The following is a 26,546-nucleotide window of genomic DNA, read 5'->3' on the forward strand; positions in this document are numbered from 1 at the left end:
TAAGCTTTATGCTTCAGAGCTCTGCTGGTAAATGGTCTCAGCCTTTGAGAGTGAAATACTGGAGGTCAGACTTGAAAGCTCCTAACTCTTTGATTTCCGTGGAGAATAACAGAGCAGAGGCTCAGACTCCGAGGTAAAGGAATGCAGATCCTCGGGAGAGCGCAGAGCTCTGCGTGGGCTGATAGAGCCTGCCCCCCCAGGGCTCTGTGCTTGGTTGGCACCACAAACCCCCCAACAGCGTGATGACCAACATGGAGAGCTGTGTGTTGAGATTTGCACCCCTTTTCTGCATTGAGATTTGGGGTTTGCTTTGCAAGGCAACGCCAGCTTTCGTGCTTTCAAAGACTGATGTTCAGCAGAAGCTGCTCCTGGCAGGAATCTTGAAAGGAGAAGGTCCTGAATACCCCCAGCCACTGGAAGGATGGCAGGAATTGGCTCAAGGTAAGTGCTGGTGCTCGACAACAGCTGTGCTGTTCCGTAGAGATGTTGATTTTACTGATGCATCAGCTGTCCCTGGCTGCCGCGCGTGCGTGTGGCGCAATCACCAGGAGGAAACGTTATGCAGCTCTGTTTCTGAAGGGCTAGGGGAGAGTCACCCGTGGCGTCCCATGGGGAGAGAGACGCCGAGAGGGGCAGCGAGGTACAAACGTGCCGTTTGGGAGCTCACAGGGAGCTCAGACAGGCCAGTCATATTTTATTTCTGAAGGATTTACTGCAGCCGCAGGACTTTTCCCATGTGGAGCAAGGCTTCGGGGGGCTCATCCCACCGGCAAGCACGTGGCTGATGCCCTTGGCTCCCCGGGGGTGGTGGCTGGGCAGCCCCACGGCAGGACTGTGAGTAGGGGAGACGGGCTCTGACAGCTTTCCTGGGGGGCTGCTGAGCTGGGAGGGAGGAAGCTGGGGATTTCACGGTTTGTGGGCTTGGCTTTAAGGGCTGCTGGAAGGACAACTGCTTGCAGTCAGTCATCCCGTGTATATGTCTTCATTAATTCACCCTTTCTTCTGCATGAGGAGGAGGTGTTTAAGAGAAAAGGTGGTATGAGGTTGCTTTGTATGTATAAAGTTTCTTCTGTGTAAAGCTATTCCTGTGGAGATATAAAAAGTGAATTTACAGGCAATCTCTCAGTTGCACAAGACCAGATAGCAAAATCTTCAGCAGAAGGTGAAGGACACCACCTGTCTTGCCAGAGAAATGTTTCGGTCTGCTTTATTGAGTGTTTCACCTCAGTTTCTTTATAGTTGAGGTTAGTTGGTGAGTGGAAAATCCCTGCAACAGGCAGAAACGCTTGCAAGTGAAAGTGAAAGTAGGGCACAACTGGCCATTTTGGGTAGCTGGTGGGGTTAGGGCAGGCTGGGAGCCCTGGGTCTCCACAGGGGAGCCTGCAGGAGTTAGCATTCCTTTGTGGTGTGGGGAGAGAGGGAGCAGGGATGGGGGGAGCAATGGAGAAAAGCTGCCTGGAAACATCATCCCACCCCACTCTGTTGCTTTCATCTCCATTTCCCCTCCTCTCCCTCAAATCCCACGCTTCAAATCCACAAACTTCAAATCCTTCTGCTGTGGCAGCCGTAGCAGCACACTGCTGTGCAGAGGGGAGAAAAGGACAGCCGCATCCAAAATAATTAAAAGAAATCTCCCGGGAGTGCTGCATCTTATGAATCTCCTGCAATGGGACTTGAGAGAAAATGAATTGGGAGCATTTTTCTAGGAACAGGCCTGGCTGGTGTTACTGTGTACAAAGAGCAACTGTGGTCTGAGGACAGCACTGGAACAAGCTAGGGCTGCGAAGGAGACTTGAGTCCTTCCTCGCGCTTTGTTCTGGCAGTTCAAGGGCTGCCAAGCCTTTGTTTGTGGACCTTTGTACTGTAACCAGCTCTATAAGGGAGCTCCTCCTATAATGATTTCCTCTGGTCAGCCTGCTCTGAATGCCCATGATCCCTGCCAAAGCGTGAAGGGCGTCAGAGCCGGAGAAATGATCATTTCCAGTTTCTCTGAATGGTGTGTTCTTCAGGCCAGCCACAGACCCTTGTGAACTCCACAGGTGGGCAGCTCTCGGCTGCGTGTATGTGCTCCACAATGGGGTAATGTTGTAGGAGCAGCAAAGTGATGAGATGTATAGAAAAAATGTTGGCTGGGTCCAAAACTGGGGCAAGCAAAGGAGGGTGAAGCACAGCAGCAAGTAAAGTCAAATCCTCCAAATTTAAATTATTGGCGGCTACAAGTTTCAGCTTGTTCTCTTTGCAGGTGCTGTGTCGTCAGGGTAGAGCACAGAGCAGGGATTTTGCTGGTAAGTGATATTTTTTGTTTAGGGTTTTTCCCCCTCCAAAGAATCTGTCCTTGGCTGGCTGCCAGAGGCCCAGCCAGCCGCTCGCTCACTCCCCTTCCTCAATAGGACCTGGGGGAGAAAATAAGATGGAACAGTTCATGGGTTGAGATAAAGACAGGGAGATCACTTACCAATTCCTGTTGTGGGCAAAATAGGCTTGACATGGGGAAGGGGAATTTATTGCCAATTAAAACAGATTTGGATGGTGAGAAACAAACACAAAAATTAGAACAACACCTTCCTGCCACCCCCTTCTTCCCAGGCTCAACTTCACTCCTTTGTTACTGACACTCTTCTACCTCCCCCTGCCCCAGCCTGGTGGCAGACCTACCAGAGGGAGGAGAAAGGTTAAGGAGCTTCAGGAAGGCTGGGAAGGAGGTAGACTGGTGGAACCATGCTCTACCCTCCCTGAGACAGATGCAGGAACAGCCACCAGAAAAAACCCCACAAGACCAAGGGTATACTGTATCCTTTCCCCACCAGGCTTAAAGGAGAGGAGAGAATGGAGACAACTCCATACTCAGTGTGGCAGGCGAACCCAGTCCTTGACACCTTGCCTTCCCAGGTGCCTCTCTACAACAGCTATGAGGCTCTGGGTATGGAAGGCCAGTCAATGGATGTTCATCTACATATAAGGTGCTACAAAGGTCAGAAAGGCCTACCCTCCATACCATGACCACTTCCACAAAGAAGAAAAGATGGGTTATAGTTGTAGGCGACTCCCTCTGAGGGGAACAGAGGGTCCAATATGCTGGACAGACCGTCCTCTTAGGGAAGTCTGTTGCCTCCCTTGGTCCCAGGTTAAGGACAGCACTAGGAAACTTCCTAGGCTGGTATGCCCCTTGGACTATTGCCCATAACTGTTTTTCTGTGTGGGTGGTGATGAAGCTGCAATGTATATTCCAAGGGTGATCAAAAGAGACTTCAGGGTATTGGGGCAGTTGGTAAGGGAATCTGTAGCACAGGATAGTTTTTCATCTCTCCTTCCAGTGGTGGGCAGCGACACTGGAAGAAACAGATGGCTCCGGTCTATCTATACATGGCTCCATGGCTGGTGTCACTGACACAATTTTGGCTTTTTCAATAATGGGATGGCCTACATGGCACCAGACTTGCTGGTATCAGATGGAGTTCACCTTTCTCGAACAGGGAAGAGAGTCTTTGCTTATAAGCTAGCAGGGCTCATTGACAGAAGTTTAAACTAGTCTTGAAGGTGGAGGAGGATAATCTCAGGCTTGCCTGTGACAAGCTGTGGGATGACAAGGTTAGAGAGACAGGATACTAGCGAGGACCCTCAGGCTGTTGGACAGGTGACACCACTGGCCTTCACGTAACGGTCTGAGTTTATCATGTCAAGTGGTATTTTCTTGCAATGTGTATTTTAGAAAGATAAATTTGAGAGAAAAACAGTCACCCAGGACCAAGCCAGAGAGGTGAAGGTCATTTCTATGATGCTTACCATGCCCCATAAATGTATAAACATCAGTTCCTCGGTTCTGGGCTGAACCTGCACTTCCCAGCTGGAGGGTTCACCTTTTCTGAGAAGTGATTAGGCCTCTAACCAGACCAAGGATATCACAGTTTGACAGCTTTGGGAAAGACCCATACTTTAATCTGGATTTCTCTTTTGATGTTAGGGCCAAGCAAGCAGCCAGGCGTCGGTCAGCTCTTCTGCGCCTGTGGTGTCTTCTGACTCGTCTGCCTGCTCCCGACATGGAGTATGCCTGGTATTGGCTTGATGATTCTGGGCAGTGGATTGAGTACGGGGAAGAGGTGAGATTCATCTGCTGTTGATGCCAAAAGCTCTTGTTAAGCCATCTTTGGAGAGTTATTTAGAGCAAGTTGTTCTGCAGCTGGTGTGTTTCACATGCCACTGGGTGCCCTTGCAGTGCTGCTCTGATGCCCTGGTGGATTTGCCTTATTAATTGTCCCTCAAAGGAGTACTTCTGCTCTGTGAAAGCTTTCAAAGGACTGGCTCTGAAAGAGGGTGCATTTTCCGGGGATGATGGATGTCTTTTGGCTGAAGCTGACCACACAGGCTGAAGGCTGCTTTGTTACTGTTGTTACAAGCAGCTGTTCTCTGTGGCATACCCTTCCGTCTCTGAAGAACAAAATGTTTGAAGCCTTAGAGACTTATTTCAAAATGGCATCCTGGGATAGGGGCCTGAGGAAACACTGGTATTTCAGCACAGTGTCACCTAAACCAAAGACTGGTTTCTAACAGGTTTCCTTGTTCTTTCTGTAGCATCCGGATCACTGCTCTGCCACGGTGAAATCTGCAGATCTGGAGAAGAAATTTCTATCTAACCGGAAAGGCATTGTGTTCTTCAGCGCTGGTTCTCAGAAGTATGAATTAAGATTTGAAGGTGAAATATCTCCTTGTTTTAAGTTCATTACACAGTGTGGCTGGCTCTATGGTAGCCTCCTTCATGTGAAGTTGTCACCCTGTGTCTGGATTTCTTTGAACAGATCTTTTTCCTCCTGTAAGTTTTCTCCAAGCAGAACTTGATCAATATGTGCATTTGTATTTCTCTGCAGCTTTGAGATGCCCCACTTGAGCCTCTAGACTTGTGCATCTATAGTCTAAAAAGCATCTCTGACAATACTATATATTCAGAGTAAGAGCTGAGAGTAAATGTTCTATGGCATCTAGCTTATGCACTTGGGTTTATACAACTAAAGAGAAGAAATGAGAAAGGAAAAAAAAAAACAAACAGGCACTGAAAAGTCAAATGGTGAAGAAGTCAGCCCCTGGTAGACATCTTGCAAGCTAGTTGTGTGGAGAGAAAGCACACAGTGCAGCAAAGGAAAATTTAGTGCTGGTTGCACAGAGAGAAAATGGGAAAATGAGAAATGTTTTTCTGTTTCTAATTTATTTACCCAACTTAAAATTCCTCTTAGCTTTCCAAACTTTAAATCTGTTTCCTGGCATGAATAAAGAGAGTGGTGCTTAAAGGGGGGAAACAATGGATAATTAGCCATGTCACACAGCGTGTGTTCTGTGATATTGCTACAGGACGAAGAAGAGAGGACAGACTTTCCTCTTAGCACCATGTAACAATCCCGCACTGCCGGGAAAGCTAGATTTATGGCCTCCATCCTATTGAAAACTCTTCCCTGCTGTAGGCCTGACATCAGATGTGGTTTTCTCTGGCCAACAGCCTGGATGTGAGTGCGTGTGCAGGTGCAGTTGGTGGTTGGTTGCCTTTGAGCTTCACAACCTACGCTAGCAGGTGGTTGACCTTGCTGAGCTCCAAGCAGGAATGGTTTTGAGGTATGGAGTGGGGTGGGTGTGGTAGAGAGAGCACCATGACGTGGTATTCAGGGCTACCTCCTTTTAAATTTTTTCTAAACACATAAGAGTGTGTCCCTGGACAATAAATTGTCTAATTAAGGAGTCATTGTGTTTTTCTTTTAAGACATGGTACAAACAAATTTGGTCTTTGGAACTCAAAGAGAAGTTGCCCGACTGCCAAAATTTCTGTCCTCTCAAGGCGGACAAAACAGAAGGTAATATGCATTCCTTATTTATTAATGTCTCTAGATGACAGCACCTTTCTGCTAAGAAGTTCCTCCTACCTATCTAGAATTCATTTTTTAGATTTCTTACATGCATTTTTTGGCTATCTTTTGCTGACTGGTTTAATGGCAAATTTTGCAGTGGCGGTATTTGTAAATTAAGCAACACTTCTGTAAAGTGTGCTGGAGGGATGCTTGGTGGCAGTCTCTGGCAGCTGTGAGAGACCCATAGAGTAAATTTGTTCTCTCTGTGAAAGCAAAGCCACACAGGGCTGACACAACTGTGCCAGGCATTTTTATTCCTTGATTTATGGCTCAACAATAATAAATAAACTGTGCACAGGGTAGGAGCAAGGCACTGCCAGTCCCAAGAGCTGTGGGGCAGATAGATGCCATCCCCTGGAAAGTTGAGGATAAAACAAAACACAGGAGCAAATCCCTCTAACTGAAGCGAACTGGATGCACTTATTTGGGATACTCTGTCTCACGGCTTTTTTAAAGGAAGTTCAGCTTGACAGAATTTGAGCACGTCTGCTGTAAAAGTTAGTTGTGCTACTGCTTTATTTTAAAAAGAGCCTTTTCTGCTTCAGAAACTCGACAAGCAGACAGTGCATTTGAAGTCAAGGGTTCAATTTAAGGGTTGGTTCAACAAAGTGGGGGGGTGATTCAAAAATAAAAACAACTGTAGCTCCTGAATGGATACTAATGCTCCTATTGCCTGGGTTAAAACATGCATGTCAGGAGGCCATTAGTGCTGGAAGTCGTTAAGCACTGGCTGATGCAGTAGTGCCTCTGCAGGGCACAACTGTCCACCTACAGACTCTTGACGGGCTTGTTCTTGGGGACAAGTAGGAACAGGCCACCCATCTGGCCATCAATTTAGAGATGAGTAGCCATGTGGAGGGAGAGGGCTCACACTCCAGTTTCCTAGAGATTCAAGGAACACATGGGGAGGGCTAGCAGGGAGCAGCTGTATGAACCACCTGTCTAGGAGCATGTTACTTCTCGTTTGAAGCTCTCCTACTGGTGTCTTGACCTGCCAAGAGATGCATTAGGGCCACTAGGATGTGTGTGGATATCTAAGCTGGAGAAAGGGATGATGGTTTTGTGGAAAGTAAAGCAAAAATAAAAATCCAGGGGTACCCAAAGGCTGCCGTGGAGCCAGCAGCTGGATTCCTCAGAAGGGGGATTTGGTTAGGAGTATCATGGACTGACTCACTCCTTTTTTCTTTCCTGCAGCCAAAACATGACTCTCTCATGTCCTCCACAATGGGACCAGTCTGCACTGCCTGATGTTGGGTACAAGGTACCTCTTTCCAGCTCTCTGATGGGCAGGGCAAACTGTGTCCTGTACTGATTTTTCTGAGAACATGACCCCAAGGCACTTGAGATGTTCCCAGCTCTTAAACATGTCTTATAAAATAACCAACTATGAGATGAACCAAGACTGACATTTCACATTCAGAACAGACCTGTGTCTCCTGAGGAGGCTCTCTGAAACACCCTTACATACACCATGCAGGATAAGAAAGGCCCTTTTTGTCATTACTGGTTTGACCTGTCCTTTGCGTCCTCCCAAGACACTGATCCTCTGATAAAACTTGATGAATTGCATCTTAAAGGGGTGTTGTGGTATTTCCTCCATTGCTTTAAGGCAAAATGTTATTTGCTGTGGCAAAACAAGGGCTTAGCCCTGTAAGGAAGGAAATAGAGTGTCAAATTAAGGTGAAACTGGTATTCAGTCTTCTCCAGCTTGAATACTGCTGTGCATTTCATCTTTAGGTTACTCTGGAGTAAAAATAATCTAGATGTGGAGGTGTATCCACCGAAGGAAGCTCAGGTGGGATTGTATTCATTTCCCTCAGTCAGTGCCTGTGCTTCCATGTGGGGAGTGGGGGTGAAGGTAGGGAGAGGATGGTTGACTGGAAAGACAGGAGAAGCTTGTGATATTAACGGCAGGACTTTTCTTCTGATGTGAGGATGTCGATGAGTCCTTTGAAAGGAATGGGAGTTGTTACTGTCAGTAATACTTTAGTTTTGGTGTTTTTAAAATTTTCAGTTGGTACAGCTCAGCTACAATTCCAGTGAATATGGAAAAATTAAGAGGCTGTTTGAGAAGACGATGAAAGATTACTACATCCACCAACTGCAGAGGATCCAGAACCTGGCACTTTGGCAAGTTTTTCAGTGGTTTGTATCTATTTTATTTCATTATCCTTATGGTAGCAGAAGACTGGTATTTCCTGATTTATTGTCTCCTCCATAGTCTGCTTTAGGAGTTGCCAAATCCATTAGTCCAGCAGAGGTGAGACTGCCATGTATCCATCTGGTAGCAAGGTTCAGAACATGTTCCCAGTAGGCACAGACACATGACCACACGCATACACACAAAATGTATGAATACGCTCACAGTTGAACACAAAAACTAACACAGCACAGGAGTCATGTGATCATAAACAGCACCAACGGTCTCATCTTCTTCCCTTCCTTTGGCTGATTGGATTGAAAGCCTGTTACTGGAACATACGTAAGTGTATGGGTCCCTCTAGGAACTGGTCTTAAACAGCCTACCCATGTGCTGGTCCTGTTGTCTCCAGTTATGTTCTGCATCAACACACGCAAATGGGTCTCTATAGACTTCAGTGGTTGACCCTGACCTCCTGCTTCCCCCAGTAAGCAAGGTCAGACCTTCTGGTCTCTTCAGTATCTGGCCCAGACTTATGACTGCTCCAATACCTGACTCCTAGGCCAGCTACCCTCCTCACTGGCTGTCCAGCTTGATATTGGTTAGTGATCACACACTGACACACACACACACCCTTGCTTGCTGCAGTTGGTGGTGCTGTGAACATGTAGCTCCTGTGACTCAGGGTCCCACTCCAGTTGCTGCACCCAGACCCCATATTAGCGCACGCAGGCCTGGAGAGTCTCCCACCTACAGTTCCTCTGTTAAAAAGCCCATTATAAGTCCTGTGCAATCCCCAAACACTCTTCCCAGCTGACCCATAATGAGTCCCATGCTCTCATAGGTGGTACCCCACTTCTGTCCATGAGCTGCTCCAGAGCATTTGCACTGCTTATCGTGCCGGGTGTCCCCTGGTGTCTGGGGCTGAGGTTCCCCTGGGGAAGCCCTGGAAGGGGCCAGGTCTGGGGCTTCTTTCTCTGTGATCAGGTTATAGGGGTTGCCTGTGTGCTCTTTTTATCACTAACCTAACAAGTTCTATGTGTGGTTCTTGCTAGTGTTGTTCAAAAAGAAAGTTCTTTTCCTTTACCGTGACTAAGCTATGATGTCTCAAATTTATCCTTTTTGTTTCTTAGTCTCTTCCATGTGGGATTTTTAAAAAAATTGGGAAGTTTTATGTGATCAAGATAGGGGTAGAGATTATACAGTCTTCACTGTGGCTTCAGAGAGCTCAGTTTTGTAACCATATTTATGCATTCAGGATTTATGTAACCTGGGAACTGACCAATTCGCAGTCAAGAGTTGTTTGTCTCTTTACTCTCTCATGTGGTATGAAGTTGTGGGTGACGCAGTCCGTAGCGATGCTGAGAACTTTTTGTTTTGTTGGGAGGAGCCAGCTGTGCAGCAGGGTACCAACAGAAGTGTAAAGCGGGCAGTAACCCCACTGAGAGTGGTTTGTGTCACTGTTTCTCCATGACCCAAAAGTAGGAGGACTTGAGTTGGGAAATTGTCCTTGTTTGAACCAGGCTAACATGTCAGTCTCTTTTTTTTTTTTTTTTTTTTTTTTGTCATTAGGCAAAAGGAGCAGATGAAGAAGCTCAATAAATCGAAATGGGTGGATGAGCGGCTCCTGTTCCACGGGACAAGTCCATCCCACGTGTCTGCCATCTGTGAGCAGAACTTTGACTGGAGGATCTGTGGGACTCATGGGACGATGTATGGAAAAGGTACAAGTGCAGAAGTGTGGGTTCAGGGGCCATAAAAGCATGGGCTGCAGACCCTGACCACCCTGGATGAGTGCAAGGTGACTGATTGTCCCTGACCCCAATTAAGCCACTCTCACCTGCGTGCCTCTGCATTGCTGGAGGCAACATCAGCAGCAATCCCCTTTCAGGAGGGGCTAAAACCACCCCTCTTTGCTTCAGGTACCTGCTGTTCAGCAAAGCTCTTGGATAGGTGGGACTGGGAGGTTGATGGTGAAATGTGGCTAGAGGCTGTTGATGCTTTACAATAAGACAACATGGAAAAACTTGCTGAAGATGCGTGTAGAACTACCTGGGGTTGTTGAATCACTGGCTGCTATCGTGCTGATAGCAGATGTTCGTTCCTTGGTTGATGTATTGTCTTATCCATGGCTTTTTCTGGTCCCTAGGAAGCTACTTTGCCAGAGATGCCAGCTATTCTCACATGTACTGTTCCTCTCACAGTGGTCGCTACAGCATGTTTGTAGCTGACGTTCTTGTTGGAGACTTTGTTCAGGGAAACCCCGAATACCTTCGCCCTCCACCCAGGGACAGCAAATCAAACAGACTTTATGACAGCTGCGTGGATGACCTGACAGACCCTTCCATATTTGTCATCTTTGAGAAGCACCAGATTTACCCTGCCTATATCGTGGAGTACAGCACTGGGGGCCAATGTATGATCCTGTGATGAACGGTGGCATCTCCATTGAATTTACACTGAATAAATTATACTTTAGTACATCTTTTTTTTCTTTTTTTTTTTTTTTTAAATGTTGGTTCAATTTTAGTAGTAGCTTCAGAACATTTTGTAATGCAGCAAGCCAACATCAATCCCCTGAAGAATTTTGAGTCATAGTTTGTGGGGTTTTTTTTTGGTAGGGGCTATTCCTTTACCAGCAGAAAGTGCTAAATTTTAACCTTCAGGTTATCTCCAGCCTGGGATGGGGATGTACCTGCCTTGGGTACTCTGATGCAGTGACACCTGCTGCTGCTGAGTATACTGTTAACTTGACCCACTGATATAGTCACACAGGGATGACTCCTGCCTGTGATGGTGCTGGTGTGCCAAAGGGAGACTGGGTGGGGAATGTAGAAGGAGGAAAAGTGAAAGTACCTACATCACGGTGCACGGGACAGGAGTCATGGCCTACCCTTCCAGGAAATGGCAGGAAGCTCCTGCATCCTGGAGGCTTTGTAATTAATGCTGGCAATGAACTTTGCTTTGTTTCATGGTTGCATTTCTGACAGCTCTTCTCACCTGGTTCTTCTGTGTCAGGTCTGCCTGTCTCTGTGACACCCTGTCCTTGCTCTTTCCCCGCTGCGTTTAGGTTAAGAGAAGCAGGGAGAAGTAGCTGTAGGACGTTAAATCCCTACCACACCATGACACCGACAGTGAGGAAGACCATGGTGAGCTGAATAATGGTCCATGGTGGTGTCCTACCGGTGCTGCGGAGCCAGTGCTTGCAGCAGTGAGTGCTGAGGCAAAGGGGCTTCTTGAGCTGGCCCAGCCACCCCCCTTCCCACCCTGCAGACTGAAGCTGGTGGTGGCTATTTTGAATTGTCCTGCTGCTGCCTGGCACTTCTCCGGGCAATGGAGAAGTACTCCAGTGGTGTGCGCTCTGACTGGGATGGATGAGGGAAAGCTTGGATGATGGACATACTAGTTGAAACTTAGGGGATGGTGAGATAACGTTCAAGATGACTGATAGCATAGGAACAAAAATTAATGGTTTGTTTTAAAACAGTCTTGCTGTATAAGCTCTTGTAATTCAGCAAAGGAGCCACAAGTGGTTCAGTTGTGCCTGCCACGAGTGGGAGGAACCAAGAGTAGGGATGTGTGTAGGATCTCATCAGCTTTCCTAAAGCCTGCTATCTTCAGGCACAGTCAGCGCCCTCAGAAATCACCAGAAAGGCAGCTGACTGCAATGAGTCCCTGAGCTGCCATATTTAGTGCACTTCCATGTCCCACCTCTTTTGCAGGAGCCTAAAGGTTGTTCTTTTGCAAATTAGTGACCTGATCTTGTCATCCACAGGTGAGCAGAGAGTTTTATTCATATGTAGGAATTAAAAGTGAAAGCAACTTAAATTGACTTTTTCCTGAATATATGACATTTTTTTAATGAAAAAAAAAAAAGCAAAGCAAATGGCAGCAAGGTATCTGCCACACACCTTTCTCAATAAGGAAAGTGGTGTACAACAGTTAATTGCTTTCCTGCGCTATCAATACCACTGCACTGGAAAACTGCAGTGATTTTTGGAGAGCTTTTTGCCTAGAATTTGTCAGTTGTCATAGATCTGCATCCTGTGCTTCGCATAAACATGAATTTGAGCATTTTTTGTGCACGCAATAACAGAAAGTCTGTTTTAAGCTTAGTTTTATAAATAGGTAGGATTATACAGACATCTTTCTTGGTTTACAGAGTTGCTGCCTGGCTGTGGCACCCAGTGGGTGCCATGCATGGCCAGACTTTACCCCACAGTTACCCTCCCCTTCTTCCCTCCAAGCTGCAGGCTCAGGAGGTGGGAAAGGACTGAATAGCGGACATTTTCAGCTGTCACCCTGTCTTGGTTCTTGCAACGTTGCATACATTTTCTCCATGGCTTCAGGGGGAGTTGCGAATGTGGCCTTTGGTCAGGACAGAGGCTGGGAGATGGAGGGTTTGGGAAGAGTTTTTCTATTAGAGAAAATGCTCTGTGAAATGATGCCCTTGTACAAACCATCTTCCCCCATTCTTCTTCGCCATGGCAGAAGAAACCATCCATCGTGTTGGCAGAAAGCTGTTTCCAGCAAGGTGAGCTTCGGGGTGTGATTGCCAACCTCCTTGAGGGCAGGAGAAGAAATGGGAGAGCCTACTGAGGGGCAGGCCAGTCACTGAAAAAGGAGAAACCAGGCAGAGAGGAGAGGACAAGTGCAAGCATGCAGAGTTGGGAGGAAAAGGAGGTTTTCCAGTGAGTGAAAACTATTTCTGTCTGCAGTGAGAGCCTCCAACCATGAGGTGTTGGGTACTACATGGAGAAGATCAGGCAGGGGGCTGGTGTGCGCAGCTGTAGCTGTGTCCTGTGACGTGGGGCTGCTGAGGTGTAGCTGCTGTTGGCTTTGTAGGTTGGAAGCACTCCTTGAGGAGCCCACGCTATTTCAGGGTCAGTCTCTGAAGTCTCGGTTTGTGCTGCTGCCAAAGCCAGCAGTCCCACCTCCAGGTGTGTGTTGCTGCTGCTTTACCTATGCCAGTACCAGTGACTGTACTGGGGTGGGGAGGATCAGAAGCAGGGTATTCACCTACTTGAAATACTGACTAAGCCCAAAACCCTACAAAACCCAAACCTGAAATAAGGTGTTCAGCAAGAACAGTTCCTAATTCTGCTTGTGTCAACACCGGTAAAGAAGAGGAGGTGCTGCAGGATAGATTTTGACTGGCGTAAGATGATACTGAGCCTTTAGTCCAAGCAGGGCTTAGAATGGGAAAATATTTGGGAATATTTGGTCAGTGAGGCACTGAGAGCGTGAAAGTGAAAAGCAACTTAATCTGTGAATGCTTTTTCATGGGATTTTTGTTCAATGTTATAAATGTGCTAAAACTTTTTCCAGACCTGAACCTTCTGCTGCCTCTGGAGTGCCTCTCTGCCTCCAAAGTACCAAGCAGAAAGCATTCCTCGGCCACCTTTTTAGAGGAGAAATGCTTGCAGACCATCACCAACACATGCAATTGTTGGCAAGCACTAAGTATGGGTCTGATCTGTGGTCTTTTTTCTTTTTTTTTTTTTTTTTTCCTTCCTGAAAAGAAATGTTTGAAGAGCTCCCTACCCTGTTGAGAAAGGGTTAAATGACTTGTGACTCAGATGCATGGGGCTGATGGTAGAAAAGGTCTACCTTGAGGAATGCTGTGAGTAGCCAAGCTGGTTTCTGTGGCGTTTGCTGCCTTCCCAACCAGCCAGGCAGGTGTCGGGGCGGGCTTGTCCTGCAGCCTCCACAGTTTCACAGTTCATCGAGCTCCGTCTGCCCAAGGGTAGGGAGTAAGGCTGCCCTCAACATGAGATGGAATGTTCAGTTGGTATCTTGGCTCACTACTTCTCCACCTTTCGAATATGGCCCCTGATAGATTGGTGCTGTGGAAGCACTCCATCTTTTGCCACCATGGGGAGGTTCTTCAGGAGCATGGCAGCTGCAGGAAACCAGAGGGAAAGGACTTTGCTGTGAGCCCAGCTACCTCCAGAAGAGTGCCCACATGCAAACCTGTTAGCTCAAGTCATGTTTTCGTTGTAATACATTTCTAATTAATTTTCCTGTGGTGCTCTTACACTGTGTCCCTGCTTTTAATGCTGTTGTTACATATTCATGCACCTGTTCTAGACTTTCTATCGAAAAACACCCCAGCAAGTTTTCAGCCTTTCTTTTAATTTACTGGTGCCAAATATGACTTTTCAGCATTTTTAAGAACCCTTTTTAACAATTTTGACAGAATTTATTACAGGATGATTAAATTGTAGAAACTTAATGCTTGGTTGAGCACACTGAATGGCATGTTATTTTCCAAAACATTTAAACTCCTAAAAATCAACCTGAGCCCCATAACCTGGCACTAACGCTGTATGGGTGCCAGGTGAAGAAAACACAGATATTGTTCTTGGCATGACATGCTCGATGATTGCACTATTTAACAAGACTGTTTTGGGATCGAGGGAATAACGATCACAAATCAATGTGTAGCTCTGGTAATGATGGGGGGGGGTGTGAGGGTTTGTGGGAGGGCAGGGGTCCTCATCTAGGGGCTGCATGAGACAGATCTGTAGGAATCAGACTTTCACTGCTCAGAGAACAACCTTTTCTATGTATTCCTGTTCTTTTTCAGTCCTGTTTCTTTTGATGAAGCCTATTGTCTGGCATGGTGAGTCCTAGACACCATTTCCCAAAATGACTCAAACCGTCTTTCCAAGATTACTTATGCATTTAGCTTACAAATAGGAGCAATAGGAAAGGCTGACCTGGTTCTTATCCATCTGTTCTTAATAAGCTTAGATTTTCTTTCCAGATGCTTTACTGCAATGTCAAAGGACCCATTAGTCAGTGTGCCAGTGCTCAACCTGTAAATACTCGGGAAGTGGCTACACATGATATCCCCACCACTGGAGGAAGCTATGTCTTTACCAATTCCCAAAGAGAAGCTTTATTTCACTGTGTGTTCTCTGAATCATTTTTCTTGGGCTCTATCTTCAGCTTTGGTCTCATTAATTATTTTTTTTTTTTCAAAATGGTTTTGCCTTTACGAAGTCCAAAGGAGCTGTTAGAAGTTGCATTGGTCTCTGCTTTCTTTAACACCTTGTACACTTTCACTCTTGCCTCTTGCAGACTCTTTCTGACTGCATTTTGCAGATGGCTCCTTGCATCTTCCAGTTTATTTTCCTTTTGAAAGTTACTGTAGGTTTATGATTTTTTTTAACTATACTGTGCAGGTATTCCCCGGGGCTCAGTATTGGGCCTGTTCTCTTTAATATCTTTATCAATTATTTGGATGAGAGGATCGAGGGCACCCTCAGTAAGTTTGCAGATGACACCAAGTTGGGCAGGAGCGGTGATCTGCTTGAGGGTGGGAAGGCTCTACAGAGAGGTCTGGACAGGCTGGATCAATGGGCTGAGGCAACGGCATGAGATTCAACAAGGCCAAGTGTTGGGTCGTGCGTTTGGGTCACAACAACCTCATGCCAAGCTACAGGCTGGGGGAAGAGTGGCTGGAAAGCTGCCCAGCAGAAAAGGACCTAGGGTGGTTGATCAACGGCCACCTGAGTACGAGCCAGCAGTGTGCCAAGGCGGCCAACAGCATCCTGGCTTGTATCAGAAATAGTGTGACCAGCAGGTCTAGGGAAGTGATCGTCCCCTTGTGCTTGGCACTGGTGACGCTGCACCTTGAGTACTGTGTTCAGTTTGTGCCCCACACTAGAAAAGGAACATTGAAGTGCTGGAGCATGTCCAGAGAAAGGCAATGAAGCTGCTGAGAGGTTGGTCTCTTCTCCCAAGTAACAGATGGTGGGACAATAGGAAACGGCCTCAAGAATAGATTGGTTATTAGGAAAAATTTCTTCACCAAATGGTTGTAAAACATTGGAACAACTGCCCTGAAGGCATTTAAAAGGTGTGTAGATATGGTGCTCAGGGACATGGTTTAGTGGTAACTTGACAGTACTAGGTTAATGGTTGGACTTGATGATCTTAAAGGTCTTTCCCAGCCTAAACAATTCTACGATCTGTCTGAAGCTGTGATCTGCTTTTCTGTCCTGAAGGCCAGCTGACCTTCATTTTGCCTCTCAGCTCAAGCAGGTTCCTCTAAGAGTCTTCTCCATATCCTTTTTCCTCCTGGATCCTCATAAAATCTGACCTCATATTAACGATTAGACAAGCTCTCCCTTCACAGAACTCATTTGACCAAAAGTCCTCTATCCATCATAATGTCTTTAAAAATGCCTCTCTTTTTTTTCATTTTTGTTGACTCAGCAACTCAAATACTTTACTAACAGAATGGTCTCTTAACATTTCTTTAGTAGAGTCTGAGATGTGTTTAGTTTCACTGCATGAAACTCTAGGCTACTAACCAAACCTAAACTTTGTGATAGTACTATCAAAAATACATTTTTCCCATCAGGGCCTCCTCCAGCTGCTGCTCTCTCTGCGTAGTCTGAGTATCTCCATGGTACTCTGCTGCTCTGGTATCTGCATGGTACTGCTACTCAAAGCAGCACCTCTGCTGCTTTCCTCCCAGCGTGTCACACCCTGGTGCTTGCCCATGGTCAGTACCTAACACCTCTGGTACTGCCTGGATGACACTGCCCAGAGGTGGGTATATGGAGAGGCAATAAGCTGCTCTTCCCTCCCTGCCTGTGCGCTGGCCACCCCTCAGGGGCTGCCATTGCTTTTGCCCTTGGCAGTCAGTGCCTTTCACGCATGTCCCAGGTCTTGCCCCAGTGCCTCCCCATGGCACGTGTGCATTTTGGTGTATCTGGCAGCCTCTCATAATTTTACTTCCATCGCTCGGGCCCCTGAGTGAGGTCGAGGTCTGAACACTGTTTATTTTCTTGGCCAATCCAGAGCCTTTCAAAATTGCTTTAAGCTAAACATTTTTTATGCTGTGCGTGCATCTGTGAGGAGAGTGCTCTTTCCTTTTGGAAATCCTGATAACTGACTGCAGAAGAGTGCCAGAAAGCTATTCCATGTGCTGATAAAGAACAACAGCGAAACATGACCATGTCAAGAGCCATGGTGATGTTCTCCAATCCTACATGGAAGGCCTGAGGAGAGGACGGCAAGTACCACAGACTGCAGGCATGGCCAGGACTCCGGGGATACACCACCCCACCAGACCTCATCTGTGCATACTTAATGAGGAGAAAGCAGTGTCCAGCAAACAGCTCTGGTGGGAGGTGGGAGAGGGCAGGGGTACACTGAAAAACTCTGAGTCATAGGCAATTAATTACCCCTGGTTAGAAAATACAATGCTATTTTGCAGGCCCTTTAAACCAACACTTTTTTTTCTGGTGGATAATTCTCCTTTTCTCGTGTCCAAACCACTGTGCTGCCACTGTAACCTTAGCACAGGTGGAAAAGACATTTCAAACTGACCAGAAAATCACTCTCCGGTTTCAAGTAAGTTCTCAGCAGCATGAGATCAACTTCAAAGGTGAAATATCTGTTTGTTTGATGTCTAATGCAGGTGGGATGCGACTGGTGCTGCAATGCAGTGTGTCCTGGGAGAAGGCAGGCAGAAGCACAAGAAGGACGAGAAGGGCTTTGGGAATTGTAAGCAGTCGGTGCTACAGCAGCATGAAGGGGAGGAGGGGAAGAAAGGGATCCTCCTCTGAGCAGGCACAAGGACATGTGGAGCTGTTGGTGCAAGGAAGGACACAGCTCCAGCCTAAGTGGAGGGAGCAGGGAGGGGTGGGAGCTGAGGGTGGATTTGGGAGCCCTCTGAGCATGACTGCAGGGCGTGATGGGGTGCAGGACCCCTACTGTGCCAAGTCTCTTGATCTTTTAGTCAGGATAACTCCAAGAAAAAAAGTGCTCCTTGAAATGGGGCAAAACCAGGTGACAATCTGTTCTTCAGCTGTCAGATAGATCTTCAGACATAGAATGGTTAGAGTTGGGAGCCACCTTAAATATCATGTAGTTTCACACACCCTTCTGCCATGGGCACAGGCACCTTCCACTGACCCCTCAAAGTGCCATCCAGCCTGGCCTTGAACATGTCCAGGGATGGGGCATCCACAGCTTCTCTGTGCAACCTGTTCCGGTGTCTCACCACCCTCACAGTAAGGAATTTCTTCCTAATGTCTAGCCTAAATCTAGCCTCTTCCAGTTTAAAACCATTACTGCTTGTCCTATCACTACGCTCCCTGATAAAGAGTTCCTCCTCATCACCCCTGTAGGCCCCCTTTGGGTGCTGGAAGGCTGCTATAAGGTCTCATTGGAGCCTTCTCTTCTCCAGGCTGTGTGTGCAGAGTCATTGAGATTGACACCGAAAATGGAAATGGCACAGAATAAAAGAGGAAAAAAAAAAAACAATTGAGAGGAGTGTTACCCAAACTTTCATGCTTTGTGGCAGGCAGAGGAGGTGTTCCAGGCACCCTGCAAGGATCGGAGCGATCTCACCACCAACTTACCTCCACGCCAAAATCAGTGCTGCTCATTCCGCGTGCCTTCATGTTTTCTGCGACGAAGCAGATCAGCCGGTGTCCCCGCGGGAGGGGTGCGGGGGGGTGCCGCAGCCTTCTGCTGTCGGGTCCCTAGGTGGCAGTGCCCGTCCAGCTCTGGGGACATTCCGGGAGCCCCCGCTGCCCGGACAGACGGGGAAAAACCAGCCCGGCTCCGGGAACCCCTCTGCCTGGAGAGCTGGTCGAGGGCGGGGAGCTGGAGGCTGCTATAGAGGAGGAGGACGATGTAGGACCCTGCAGGATTAGGGCAGTGGGGAGAGCTGAGGGTGGTCACGATGAGGTGTGGGGCTGAGGGAGAGCTGGGAGGTAGCACACCGAGTCCACTGTTAACAGTCAGCAGCTAGTAGGATCTGCTAGGTCCTGTCCTTCATGAGCATCTGCACCACAAAGAGGTCACTTCCACCTCCCCCCCCGCCAAAATATCACAGTTTAATCGCAGCTGCTGAGCACCAAGTGCAGATTAGCACAGATTTTGACCCACAGCAGGATGAGCTGGAAGAGGATGTAAGAGACAGGGAGTGCTGCAGAGCACACTGAAGGGCTGCAGATTTATTGCAAATGATTTCGGGACTGCCAGAAACTGATGTGCATTTTTTATTGCCCATGGTCATCTTTCTACACTATCTGTTGATCCACGGATGCCTGCTCCATGGGCAGGATGGAAAGCTGCTGGTATTGGCTGGATGGGCACAACCATTGGGCTGAACATGGGAAGCAGGTGAGCATGTCCCTCTCTTGCCCAGCACCCTAAGCCAGTCACTGCACTCTTGCTGTCTTCTTCCCCCAAAATGTAGGAAAGGCTCGAGCATGCCAGGACAAGAGGTGCCTGTAGCTCCAGAGCCCAGCTCATCGTTGGATGACAAAGGTGCCCATAGGAGATTATAAACTCAAGGTACACATATAGTGATATTTTCCCAAAATGCTCTCCCTGTCTCCAGCAATTTTTCATTTGGGGATCTTCTGCATCAGAGTTGATGTCTATATACGTAATAACCCTGGATGTATTATTCTTTCAGTAATTATCCCATCACTTTTTAAATCTGTATATACTATTAACATTGACAACATTTTGGGGCAAGTATTCCCACAGCTGAACCGAATATTGCTTGAGGGAGGCTCTCCTTTTCCTTCCTTTGAACTTAGCACCTGCTGACTTTATTTAATAAATGTGACACATATTGTCCCACTGCTTTCTTGATCACCTCACACATTTCTGTCGTTTTTGCTGATTTTCCCCAATGCTCCCAGTTAATCCAGCTCTGAAAACAGGTGGCTGGGGAATTTGTTGAAAACTCAGGTTAATTTGAAAATCCTGTGGGTGTGAGAAGGGTTCGCTTTCTGTGTACTTCTTCTGAAAAACAAGTCCCTGAAAAACACCTGCTTTTCCCATCAAGGCCCTTGGGAAACATCCCCATCTTTAAGCTCATTTGGAAATAACTCTGGAACCTGGAATAGCAGCTCTTCCTTCCAGGGACCTTCTATTTCTTCCCCCCAGGCCAGTCAGAGGAGGGTGAAGTGCTTTGGGGAGCAAGGAGGGTGGCACTGTGCAAGAATGATGAAGGTGACACGCACAGGTAGTCAGACTTCACTGCAGCCATCTGCAGAGGTCCTGTGTGGGGGACACAGAGAGAGGGGATGGACAGGAGAGAGCCCTTCTGATCTGCAGTGGTGCAGGGACTGATAAAGACAGCAGAGAGACCCTGAGATGAGTCTATGACCTTACTACTTTAAATCATTGGCTTTTCCCCATCACTTGTACAGATGCTAGATCCAGCTCTGCAAAATGTGTGACACCCCCATGGCCCATTGCTAACAAATATCCCCCTCCTTTGGAGCATCCAGAATAAGGTGCTGCCCCTATAACTTTGGCAGACGTGGAGCCGTGGTTTCAAACTCATCAGTGCACTTGTGAATTTGAAGTTGGTTCACAGAAATGAGATCGATTTCAAAGGTAAAAAGACCTGTGTGTTTACCTCTTGACACACTTATGGGGGAACTCTCATGCAGCTGCTTTTCCAAAATGTCATTGAAAATCCTTTTCTGCTTGGATGTGAGAGCAGTGAGGGAACATTTCACGGAGTAGAAGCAGCACCTCTTCACACAGTAAGGAGGAGAAGAGGACAGAAGTGAAACATGAAATAGAGAAAATGGAAACATTTTTTGCAGAGTAATCAAAACTGGAGCTGGGTCTGGTCTGAACAGAGACACATTTTAGAACAGTGTCTCTGTCTCCTTGATGTTGCACTATGGTGAGCTAGGGTTGTAAATATGGGAACCTTTCTTATGTGTTTACAATTGGAAAGTCAAGGGGACTGAAATAAGGATGCAAGTATGTTGAAGGGAAAGATAGTGACTAATTAATCGTGGATATGTTGTCCTTCTTTTGCATACACAGTGTAGGTGGTTGTTGCATGCATCCATTTGACTGTCTATGAGAATCCAGTTTATTATGGTGCACAGTGTACATGACATGTTGGTGACTCTCTTTTCTTTGGCTGTGAATGTGCCGCATGACTAAGGCTTTTCAAAGCAGGAAAAAACAACCCCAAACTGCTGTGGCCGTTGCCTTGTGGGAGAGGAACAGGGAAAAAGAAAGGTCAGGGGCACCACAGCGTAAGCTAATTGTGAACTGTATTTGGGTTTCTATGGTATATGCACATTCTGTGCAGAGCTTAAAAAGAAATCACGTGCCAGTTGCCAGAGTGACAGTTGCTCAAGATGTATCGTATTTGAAGGAGGCTGTAAGCTGTGGAAGACAGCAGTGGTTAAAATATTAAAAAATGTGTATGTCTTTCTGCCGAGAGGAGGTGGCGTGCATCGCCTTATGGTATCTTCCAAGTTAGCCCGAGGGAGCAAGAAGTAACTAGGATGTTCCCTTCTCCTGTCTGGGGCTAGAAAAAGCCCCTTGGCTTCTCTGGTGGCCTTTTCAGCTGGAAAAAGGGAGAAGTTTGTTCAAGATCTCTGCAGGGCAAGCGAGCTGTAAGCAGGATGGTGAATTAGCACCCGGGCAGTGGCTGAGCACCATGCCGGTAGCGCCTTCTGGGTTTTATCTTCTCAGATCTCTGCTCCATTACTGTGCTCTTGTGAGTGAGTGTGTGCAGTCGTTACCCTTACATCTTCCCCAGTGATAAAGCCGAGTCTGAATCAGCCGACACAATCTGAGCACGTCACTGCGTCGGGGCTGGTGATTCTGACGTTCACCACAGAGGCTGCCAGACTTTTGAGGCATCTGCACTCAGCAGGCTCTGGGCTTTCCCAGGCTCCACGGGAGACACAGTCCCTTGCTGAGCTACCAGGGCCTTGTCTAGTGTGGGCAACACCAGCCCCCATGTTGTAGGGAGCGGTAGGAATTACCCCGAGTGTCTCCAGCAAAAGAATGAAAGCGCCTGGGATGGGGAGCTCAATGTGAGGCACTGTGACACATTGGTGGACAATAGAAAAGACGTAGTATGACTAAAGTGGAGTCTGGATCCCCAGAGAAGGACTACATAGTTCAGAGGCCTGTTTTTGGGATAGAGATCACACTACTATAAATGGAACGAGACATTTGATGGGTGTCACTACGCTTTGACCACTTGGAGTGAGGCACAGTCAAAAAGGTGTCCACAAACCTCCCCAAAACTTTCACAGGCAGCACTTCAGGTGTCTGTGAGTGTTTGTTCTGTGTTATCACCATGAGTTCAGAGAAGGAGACGGTCCCTTCTTTCAACACCACAAGAGGAGCTGGTGCTGGTTGGAAGCCAGGTCAGCCCCCTAAGTCTTGGTTGCTTTGAAGACAGAATCTATGTGAGGGGAAGAAAACATGAAATTGTGTGATGGTGACAATCAGCTTCTCAGTCAGCCACTACAGCTCAAAACGCCTGCACAGATCCCTTCCTACTGACAGCAAAATGCCCGAAGCAGAAGTGGCAGGGAGCAGAGGAGGGGCTGGGTGCAGGAGCAACACGAGCAAGGCTAATCCCACTATGTTGCACAATGACATCTGCTCTCCTGGGCAGCATTCCCAGATGGCAAAAACCTCCTTTCTCATTTGTGGTGCATTTGTCTTCTCCCTCAAGAAACAGTCCAGAGAAATCTGAATCCTCAGACTGTGATAAAAATCTGCAGAAGTCCTAGCGCTGCTGCGAGTGGCAGGAAGAACCAGGACAAGGAAAGGTATGGGATGTTATGCTCATTATTTTCCTCCTGTGGAAAATAATATCTGTTTATTAAGTCCTCTCCTGCTTCAGGATGACTCATTTATCTGCTGATGTAGACTTCGTGCAGGTAGGCTGGGTGGTGGGTTTGACAGGGTTGGCAGGCTGTGACTGTGCCAGGCGTGCTGCAAGGGGAGCGCACCCAGGAGAAATCCCAGCGGCCTGGAGACTGCCAGGGCAGCTTCCCACTTTCTGCTGGTGGGAAGTTACATGGCTGGGGGTGTTCAAAGAAATCTGATGGAGACAGAAAAACTCTTCTAGGGGGTGTTTTATATTCTTCTATCAAGGCTGATACTGGTCACGATGTGAAACAGCAAGTCCAACTCAAATGTGAATAGCCATATAGCCTGGGGAAAACATACTTTTTGGTTTGCCACACAGCCTGCTAGTGAGCTGGGAAGCTCAGGGAATAAGGCTGACATCCTGATTTAAGGATGCTGGAGTCTGGAGCAGGAGGAAGAGTGGGGCTGGAAGAGCGGAGACACCAATTAGGGGAAATTTGTGCAGTGCTGTTGATGCAGGCGCAGGCAGAATCTTATAGCAGTCAGAGGAAATAAGAGAAATGGGAAGAAAGTAACTGTTCTCATTGGAACAAAAGGCAGATGTTAATAATCAGATAATCTGGCATGGATTTGGTGGGCTTTTCCTTCTCTGAGTCCTCTCCCAATGGGTTGAATTGCATGGTTCTGGTCTGCAATTCAGGAAGAAGTCAGTTTTAATCATTTCTTAGGGTCTCAACAGGCACTGTTCATGCCACTGCATTTTTTTTTTTTGGTAACTAACTGCCAGAAGAGGCCAATGTGGCCTTGTGGTAAGGAGAGGTGATGGAGCTCTCATGCCCGAAGAGCTGTTTGTAATTTCTTTAGACAGGACTAGGTCATGATATTATTAAGCGTGTTTATAAGTGTGTAGCCAAGCAAGGAAGGAAAAGGTAACACTGCTGAAAGCATTATGTGATGCATTTTGCTGCAGAGCATCACTATAACATACATGGACATTCTCTACTTGTAGCTTGTGTTAGTAAGAGAGAATAATTTATATAGAATGTAAAGGCAGAAGGTTTTCCGAGGCAGTCCCTAAACGTGACCAGAAGACTGTCTTGAGAAAACCCCTTGAGTTTGTTAATCTTGGTCAAACTTGTTTTAAACAGGCAATTGGATGCCGTTCACTTACGTCGTATTTCCTTCACACTGGGACCATCCAGCACTGCCTGAAATAGGATATCAGGTATATATCTGTTCACATCTGCTCATTACTTTGGGAAAAGTTATAGTCTGTAATGGCTTATGTCAAGCAAATCTAAAATATGTGCCTGAGTCTAAGAACTGGTTTTGTTAGTTTTCATCTTGCAAATGTGTTACTCCAAAATGTACAGCTACAAGAGAGACAAGGATGGCTTTGAGGAAGATATTCGCAAGGGACACAGGGTTGTCTATTCACATCATGGCATTGTACATCTAAACAGCTAGAATGCACAGAAATGTTGATTTATCCATTGTGCTTTGGGTTTGACCGAGATGACAGCTGATGATCTGGAGGTTGAACCTCAGTGCTCCCTGTTCACAGGACTGTTTCTCCTTTAAAAATCAGCGGCACTCTAGAATTTCAAATCAAAGCATGCACAGTAGGGGAACCATCAGCTCATTTGGAATTGTTATAATGAGATTTAGGTCTTGTGTGTTTTTGGAACATCAGGCAGCATGATTATCAATAAAGCTGCTTTGTTGATTCACAGAAGTAACACCGGGGCTTGTCTATAAAGATCAGTTGGTGTGCAAGGAAGTTAAGTATGCACTTGATATAGAACAGTGATTTCACCTTCTCTTTTCTAGCTGGACACCTATTCCAAACCCTTGGTGTCTTTGCATGGTTTCGTTTCAGCTTGCTTAGGACTGCAGACGCTCTCTGGGCAGAAGCAATGTGCTCCACGGAAAGCAATAGCTCCTTTGTATTACAGACAAGCTCTCAGAGTAGTAGTTTAGAGCACGCTGGGACAGGAGTAAGAGTGAGGAAAGCACCATGAATAAGTGAGAAAGGGCTCTGAAAAATCCCAGGCCACGATTGCACCCGCAGAGGTGGTGCTAGGTCCTTTGTGAGGGACCGGGGAGGTGTCACCGAAAGCGCTGTAACACGTTGGTCTGCGTTGCGTTAACTTTTTTCCAGCCAGTAGAAGTCAGCTGCGCTGACAGCAAATTCAGGGAAACTGAGAACCTATTTCAGCAGACAATGAAGAATTACAGCATCCACAGGCTCCGGAGGACTCGGAGCCCGATGCTTTGGCAGCATTTCCAGTGGTTTGTATCCACTTTACTTCATTCCCCTGGTGGCAGCGGAGCCGTTCAGATAATGGCTGGGGCCCCATCCCGTCCTCCCGGCGTGTGGGTGGTTCCCCCTTGGCAAAGGGCAAACCGCCCTCCCTTTCCGCACGGCCCAGTATCCCAGCCCTCATGGGCTCAGGCACATTCCTCGTGAGCGGACTGCTCCGATTCTCTGATTTATGGTGGAAAAATAACCAAATCCAAAAATGGGAGGGTGGATGACAAAAAGGTTGGGGCCCTGTGGAATTAGACCTGGTGTTTATAGGAAATTTATGTTTTGAATAGGAAAACCCAGCAACTTCAAAATATTTTTATTATAAAGATGGCTTTTATAAACCTGGGGTTAAGATTTGGGGTGCATACAAATCTTATTTCATAAGCCTGGCTTTGCATAAGCCATTTTTGAAACTACCAGATTATATGACCTTTTTTTGGAAAAAAAAAAAACAAACAAAAAACAACAAACCCAGGCATTACAAGTTTTAGTTGTACATACCCTCCCTGTTGGTAGAACAACAGGATTTGGAAAAAAGTTTTCTTTACTGTTTGGCTTCTCTCAACTACAATGTTCTCATTCAAAATGGAGAACGCTAGAGTTTTATTTTTTCATGAAATCTAAGAGTTTGATTAACCACAGCCAAAGGAGTGGGTGGACTGTTTCCCCAGGGTATGGGAGACCTACATTTAGTCCTACACTTGAACTGAACCTAAGGCTCCCTGTTTTGGTTGCCTGCCCCTATCGTTTCACAAATGGAGCACAGGATAGCATCACTTGTGCTCGAGTATAGTAACCAGAGATGCCAGTCTGGGTTTGAAGTTTTCCAAGGAAAAAAAAGCACATAAACTAAATGTTCCTGGAGGGAAAAAAAAAAAAAAAAAAAAGTTGTTCCAGTTGGCATGAGCATTTTCCACAAATTCAGCAAAAGCATTTAGTCAACACTCTGGTGGAGGGGGTTCTTTGTTTCGTAGGTGCAGTGTGTAGTTTTACACATTTCCTTGTTTCCAACTTGGCTGCAATTGAACAGAGCATGAGAAATTAGTAGGTTTGAGGGGACAGATATAATTGGTTAAATTAATTTTACCCCTCTGATAGAGAGAGGAACTGAAAATATTTTCATACATCTAAACAAGTGACTACTTCGGTTCTTCTCTGAGAAGAACAGATATACTGAATTTGTAGAAAATGTGCTCTGCTTGCTGGCCAGTGTTTTATCAGAGAAATTGAGGTCTAAAACCAAAACTTAAAGTACTAATTCTAACAAGAATTAGAGTTCAGGGCTGCAGGGGAAGTGTGAGAGAGTGCTGTTTGACCTGTGATCTGTTGTCTTTATCCCTGTATGAGGTGTATGAGTAGCAGCTATTTGCTACATATCAGAAACTCAGCTTTCTCGTTTTGGTTCTCTTATCCCCCATCAAGACAATTTTGTATTTCTGAAATATCTCCTGTTATACTAGCAAAGTTTCTTTTAACAGTATCTGAACTGCAGTGGGATTTTTTGCATTTGCAATGACACAGGGGTTCCTCTTAGCTCCTGTTTGAAGTTCCTTTGTTTCTTTTGCTGATTTTG

The 26,546-nt window shown here is 46.6% G+C and overlaps 1 protein-coding gene across 3 annotated transcripts; it reads left to right on the forward strand.

The window, feature by feature from the left end:
• Window positions 1–120: 120 nt before the first annotated feature.
• Window positions 121–10,511, forward strand: LOC106885258 (poly [ADP-ribose] polymerase 12-like). Of its 3 annotated transcripts, none has more exons than XM_014937282.1 (9): window positions 121–441; window positions 2,243–2,285; window positions 3,962–4,097; window positions 4,570–4,690; window positions 5,744–5,834; window positions 7,083–7,149; window positions 7,903–8,033; window positions 9,601–9,752; window positions 10,178–10,511. In XM_014937282.1, the coding sequence occupies exons 3-9, from the start codon at window positions 4,038–4,040 to the stop codon at window positions 10,456–10,458; spliced, it is 903 nt and encodes a 300-aa protein (XP_014792768.1). In that variant the 5' UTR covers window positions 121–441; window positions 2,243–2,285; window positions 3,962–4,037; the 3' UTR covers window positions 10,459–10,511. The 3 variants fall into 3 exon arrangements, with proteins under 3 accessions (XP_014792768.1, XP_014792767.1, XP_014792769.1); XM_014937281.1 differs by lacking the exon at window positions 121–441 and adding an exon at window positions 617–834; XM_014937283.1 differs by lacking the exon at window positions 121–441 and adding an exon at window positions 617–834 and having other exon boundaries at window positions 10,233–10,395.
• The last annotated feature ends 16,035 nt before the right edge of the window (window positions 10,512–26,546 follow it).

Source organism: Calidris pugnax, unplaced genomic scaffold (genome assembly GCF_001431845.1).
Source record: "Calidris pugnax isolate Ruff unplaced genomic scaffold, ASM143184v1 scaffold1, whole genome shotgun sequence".
Taxonomy (NCBI): Eukaryota; Metazoa; Chordata; class Aves; order Charadriiformes; family Scolopacidae; genus Calidris; species Calidris pugnax.

What these genes read in the sequence shown, in the direction of transcription:
- LOC106885258 (XM_014937282.1), top strand. Translation starts at nt 4,038, where the DNA reads ATGGAGTATGCCTGGTATTGGCTTGATGATTCTGGGCAGTGGATTGAG. An exon ending in GTATGAATTAAGATTTGAAG is followed by an intron (nt 4,691 to 5,743) that starts GTGAAATATCTC and finishes TTTTCTTTTAAG; the next exon opens with ACATGGTACAAACAAATTTG. An exon ending in TGGGACGATGTATGGAAAAG is followed by an intron (nt 9,753 to 10,177) that starts GTACAAGTGCAG and finishes TCTGGTCCCTAG; the next exon opens with GAAGCTACTTTGCCAGAGAT.